General features: G+C 53.7%; 2 protein-coding genes across 2 annotated transcripts; both read right to left on the bottom strand.

Annotated features, from left to right (window-relative positions):
• Positions 1 to 14: 14 nt before the first annotated feature.
• Positions 15 to 1,832, bottom strand: COCCADRAFT_40957 (uncharacterized protein; the record flags this gene model as incomplete). The annotated part of the gene is made up of 4 exons (XM_007718966.1): positions 15 to 41; positions 961 to 1,263; positions 1,316 to 1,517; positions 1,567 to 1,832. 4 exons carry the CDS (start codon positions 1,830 to 1,832, stop codon positions 15 to 17), a joined length of 798 nt encoding a protein of 265 aa, XP_007717156.1.
• Positions 1,833 to 3,248: 1,416 nt separating this feature from the next.
• On the bottom strand, positions 3,249 to 3,398 carry COCCADRAFT_108881 (uncharacterized protein; the record flags this gene model as incomplete). Its single annotated transcript, XM_007718965.1, has 1 exon — positions 3,249 to 3,398. A coding segment is annotated over one exon (150 nt), but the record flags the coding sequence as incomplete, so codon positions are not given.
• Between the last annotated feature and the right edge of the window lie 2,369 nt (positions 3,399 to 5,767).

Below are 5,767 nucleotides of genomic sequence, written 5' to 3'. Positions count from 1 at the left end.
CCATTTTGATGTAGTTACGTGGTGTTGAAGAAGATGGAGCTCTGCAGCTCGATTGTGGTTGGGGTGGGCCCGTGCTTACGCGAACAAACTTCTGATAGGTGACTGTACTTGCGGGGTAAGTAGACTCAGTTTCCCCGCATTTTCAGGGGCACAAAAGAGATGATTATCAACACCCTAGTTGTCTGATACAATAATAGTTACGCGTCTCGTAGATGGAAAACAAACAAACAAACGTAGCATCTTCAATAGTCAGATACTCAAGACACATTTCCCCTGTTTCATCTATCGCTGTACATGGCTGATTTGCAGACGGTCAATTATTTGCTCGTTCGCTGCAACGCTTCCCACACTTTCATGATATACGCACACCGACACTACGCCCACTTTGACCACAAAACCTCTTCTTCATACCAAACACACATCCGGCTGTCCATGTATACTTCGTCCTCACCCAGCCTACTTTGCTCACACACTCCGTACCAATACACTCCAAAACACACAAAAACAACCATCCTTTGCTTCCTCATCCGTCATAGTATTACTACCCCAACAAAAGACCGACTCGCCAACCAAACAACACTTTTTCACGCGAACAAGACCACACTGGTGAGACTCGTCGGCCCTGCTAGTCTACTCGCCGCCAGGCCCATCGCTGAGCATGCCAACACACAAGAGCAAATGACGACCGCATTTTCTCCAAAACAAAAAAGCTCAGGGTATCAGGAAGTGGCGTACGACTAAGCAAAATCGGCAGAGTAGGAGAAACCACGGAACTCTTCTTGCATGGCTTGTGAAAGAACTAGATTTGTTGTCAGCAAAATTTCCCAAACATGACATGGCTACACGGGTCCACATACCAGACTGCACAGGTGTAAGCACTGGCGTCACACTCGTAAACTCGGTATCAAAATTGCTCGTGTCCGTTGGGCTCGTAATCTGTGGAATAAATGGTGGCTGTACTCTCTTGTGGTAGATGTCGTCCCAGTTGATGTTCCTGAAGAAGGCATGAGACATGATCTCCTGTGCATCAGTCGGTCCAGATCCTAGACGCATCTCAGGCTCACGGGTGAGTAGCTTCTGTAGAATTGATACAGAGTCACGCGGCATGTGGATGGGGTAGAGCGGCTCGTCGGCAAGAATGGCGTCGTAGATTTCGTCTTCGTCCTCACCACGGAAAGGCGACTGCTGAAGAAGCATCTGGTAGATAAGAACACCAAATGCCCACCAGTCAACTGCGCGTCCGTACTTCTTATCCAAGAGAATCTGGAGGATCAAACATTAGAAATGGTCGTTTTGGGTTAAAAATGCGACTTACTTCTGGTGCCATGAACTCAGGAGTACCACAGAATGTGCTGGTGGTTGAGCCATACCACATCTCCTCTTTACACAGACCATAATCGGCAACCTTGATGTGTCCGTCAAGAGTCAACATGATATTGTCGAGTTTCAAATCTCGGTAAATGACACCGTTCTCATGGAAGTACTTGAGGGCGAGGCAGACTTCGGCCGCATAGAACCTGTTCTAGCGTTAGCAAGTGCTTCTTTACCCATATAGTGAAAACGTACTGTGCGCGTTTTGTGCCGAATTGCCCACGTTGAATGTGCAACATCAAATCACCACCACTGATATACTCCATGACGAAGTAGACTCGTGTCTCAGTTTGGAAACAGGCGTGGAGGTTCAGCAAAAAGGGATGCCTCTCCTTGTTGGCAATCAAGAACACTCTCTTCTCCGACCGCGTACTCTCCACTTCATCGTTCTCGATAATAAATTCCTTCTTCAGAACCTTGATGGCGTAGAGCTGCTTGGTGGTCTTGGTTTCAGCCAACATGACCTTTCCAAAGTTACCTTTACCCAAAACAGCAAGGAAGTTGAAGTGGTCCAATCCTATCCTCTTGCCAGTACCCTGTGTGTTGGCTGCGGGAGTAACCTTCTTTCCTGGCGCTTCTCCCACTGCAGATGGTGGCGGCTGGGTGAGCGCCTGCGGCTCCGGCATCTTTTGTTGCGCAGGCGTTGGTTGCTGCGGATGTTGTGGTGGCGATTGTGGTGGCGGGGGTTGAGGCAGAGGATAGGAGGATTTCGTTGGGTAGGACGGCACGGGTGCGGGCTGTTGGTGACTTGGTGGGTAGCTTGGAATGTTGGCGTAGACTGATGGGTCATAGGCCGCTGGTTGGGGTGCTTGCTGCTGTGACATACGTTGCTCTGTTGGATATCCACTGCCAGATGATCGTCCGCTTTGAGGTGAATAATCTGTGTTGCTGCGGCCATATCCAGGTTGTGTGGCTTTGTTCATTGCTGCTGCGGCCGCAGCTACTGAAGACTGAGTGCGTGGGCCCGAAGGGGGTCTCGATCCCGAAGTCGGCGATGTAGGAGCTCCAGTGGATCCCGTTCCCGTTGTTGAGTAAGAGGCGCGCGCAGCATCAACTGAAGTTGCTGATGAAGGATAAGATGGCTGTCGTGGCGGACCGGGTGGAGGACTCATTTGTTCCTTGCCGTAGGAGTACCTGTCGGATTGGGTTGGTGATTCCTGGCCTGGCTGTCCAGGAGATTGAGGCTGCGTCGATGGCAATGGCTTCGCTGCCGATTGCGGTCTCAGAGTGCGCTGGCTCATACCAGGGCCTGATGAAGATTGACCTCTTCTGGTTCTCTTAATCTCCATTAGAATCTGGTTGGCGACTTCCATGGACATTCCGCAAAAGTCTGGTACAAAGTGAACGCAGTGAGCGTGACAAGTGAGGCCACATTCTGCAATGAAGTTAGTATGATATTAGAGCTGGCGGCCATGTCGAGATACTCACCATTACACTTCTTAGTCTGCTTCCGGCCAAGCGGAAGAACGTAACCGCAGTGACAGCACCAATTGGCACCCATATTGGAAAAGTTCTCGAAACGATGTGGAATTCGGTGGTTGAGCTTTGCCTCGTCGGGATCGGTCTCGGCATTGGACTGGGTGATACACTTTGTGACGACTTTGGGATAGCATTTCTTGTGGCAAGTATAATTGCAGTCGGAGCATTGCATGCCTGCAGCATACTTGAGAAATTCGGCACAGAGAGCGCAGCGCATGACGTTGTAGAACTGCTGTTGCACAAACTTGTGTCCATACTGCTCGACCACATCCTCTTTGCGTTGACGGACAGCACCCTTACGACCGAGACCAAGATCAAAGGGCTGCTTGTTGCCTGTGTTCTTGACAAATGACATGGTGAGATGGATGCGGCCAACCGGCTCCAGTGAGAACCAGTCATCAATCATGATAGGCCCAGTTTGCGGCTGCGGTGCCCCAGGCGGTCTCACACCGGCAGGAGCAGGACCTCCACCAGGACCGCCAGTGGGGGTTTGTCCTGGGGGTGGCTGAAACTGCATGTCGGGCTGGATTCCAGTGTGGCCTCCCATCTTGTCAGCAGCGACCCAACCAGAGTTTGCAAGCTCCGTCTCAATCTTCTTCCTGCGCATCTCCTCGGCAATATCGGATATGCGTACCCACAGCATGCCAATGGGCAGAAGATGGTCGCCCGTCTTGTCGTAGACTGTGATTTCAATCTCATTTGCCTTGTCGATGCTGAAGTCGTGGACTTCGTCGGTCCAGCGGTCGTTTCTTGTTGGCTTGGTACGGCCTTTGATGGTGTCCTCGACCTTGATGTTGACGAAGGTTTCTGGGCCCCGACTAAAGCGCCCAGTGGCTGCGTGATCAACATCGGCAACAGCGTGTATGCGCAGAGACAGTTGTCCGCTGAGGGGTTTTCTTTGGCTGGGAATATCGAGACTATCGTCTGTACGATGGTCAGTCTTTGGACGAAATTGCAGCTTCTTCCTTTGTGGAGCTTACTATCGTCGCCGTCACCGTCAATATCAACATGAAGATCCTCGTACCGCTTCAGCGAGTGCTTGAGCAGCTGGATCTTCTGGTTACTCTCGATGCGCTTGGCCTCGGCATCCTGCTTGCTCTTGCGGTCGCCTTCCATTTGGTATAGGCGAACCATCTTCTCAATGCCATCCTTGTACTGTTTTTCTACACTGAGCTTGAATTCAAGTTGGGTCAGCATGAGCTGGATGCGGGGACCGAGATGCGGGGTGTCGTATTTGATAAGGTCTGCACTTGTTAGCATCGCATATGGCGGGGAGGGAGTGGCAAAGGCATGTACCCAGCTTGCTGTAGTTGGGGCGTTTGTTAGCTGTGCCAGGCGGCGGTGCGGCAAAAGGCGCGCGAGGAGGCTGCAGAGCGTCGCCGCCGCTGAGCTGGCTGTACTGGCTCTGAGGCCCGCCGTAGCCGCCCTGGTCCTGCTGCGCGTAGCCGTCCCAGTTGTCCTTTGGCGGAGGGGTCAGGGGATTGGTGGGGGAGCGGCCTGGCTGCAGATTCATGCTGTCGACGCCCGACGTGGTGCGCTGCAAGTCGAGATCGCGCAGCTTGGACTCGAAGTAGTCGATGTTGCGGCGGCCGTCCTTGATCTGGCCGTCGAGGCGCGAGAGGACGGCCGGGTTGTTGGTCGACTGGCGCATGGCATTGGCGGCGTTGATCAGGGCCTTTTCACGGTCGATTTTGCGCTGCACATTGGCAACGGTCTCCTCGACGTTGGCCATGGCGAGGACGTGGTGTGGAGGAGGATTCGGCGAAGAAGGCGGGTGGGGGGAATTTCTTCGCCGATGGAGGCAACGGCGTGCTCAGGTGCCTGGCCGTCGCTGGGCTGGCTGGGGGGGGGAGGAGGGGTGCGCCGGCACTGATACAGACCGACACTGGGGGGTGCAAGCAGGCAGACGGGCAGACGGGCAGTCTCTGGGCGTGGAGGAGCCGCTGCAACGCGTCTTGGAGCGAGCGATGGGGCGCGCGTCCAAGAGAAGAGTCGGGTGGAGAGGCCTGGGGTCAATGGCGGCGGCGGTATGGTGCTGCTGTGGTGATGTCGTCGGGCAGACAGCGATTTAGCTCACGCATAAGGCGGCTTAGCGGAGCCCCACTTTGCTCCCCCCTCTCTGCTCTCTCTCTGCTATTGAGTGCAGTCAGTGGCGTCGCAACGGGCGCAGACTGTGGCTGTCGTGTCGTCCTATTATTTCTATTCGTCCTCGTCCTCGTCTTGGTCTTGTCCTTATCTATCTCCTGCTCTTGCTGGCCCCTGGGTGGTGTCGTGTGCCTTTGTCAGCGTGTTGGGGCGGCATAAATCAGACAAGGCGATATGGATGGTATGACGACGCGACGGTTGGGGGGCGGGGTGAAGACGAACGCTCCTTCTCCCTCACTCGCTCACCGTCACATGCGACTCGGGCAAGCACCTGCCGACGACACCAACATGATGCCTCTACTCTCTAGTCATGCCACCTCGTACTACTACCCATCGTCGCCTCCCCCCTCACATTGTTCGCATCGCCTTTGTCCCTCGTATCTGCTCGACGGCACATGGCCTCGTTTTTGCCCAATTGGGCACCGACGCTCGGTGTGTACAACGCCTGATGCTCTACTTGTACGAGTCTTGTCTTCGCCGCCAAACTGCACATCCCACCTTGCACAACCCTCTGAAACTAATATCAGGGGTGCCATCCCTTCTTACCCATTTTGCATCAACTGCTCTACTACAGCTACCTATAGCAGGCGCCTTTGCATTGCACTCACCCAAGTCATGCGCTCAAACTACTAGACGTCTAACCAAAGTTTTGACGTCGTTGAACGTCAAAATGTCACAACACCTAGCAATACCGTCAGCCGAAACCAAAAAATTAACAAGTGCCAACGTTCCTTCTCCCTGACTGATGTTCGTCACGTGGCCAGCCCAGCCT

Source organism: Bipolaris zeicola, assembly GCF_000523435.1.
Source record: "Bipolaris zeicola 26-R-13 unplaced genomic scaffold scaffold_268, whole genome shotgun sequence".
NCBI classification, from domain to species: domain Eukaryota; kingdom Fungi; phylum Ascomycota; class Dothideomycetes; order Pleosporales; family Pleosporaceae; genus Bipolaris; species Bipolaris zeicola.
The sequence above is the reverse complement of the archived record's forward strand: the minus strand, read 5'-3'. Positions and strand labels throughout refer to the sequence as shown.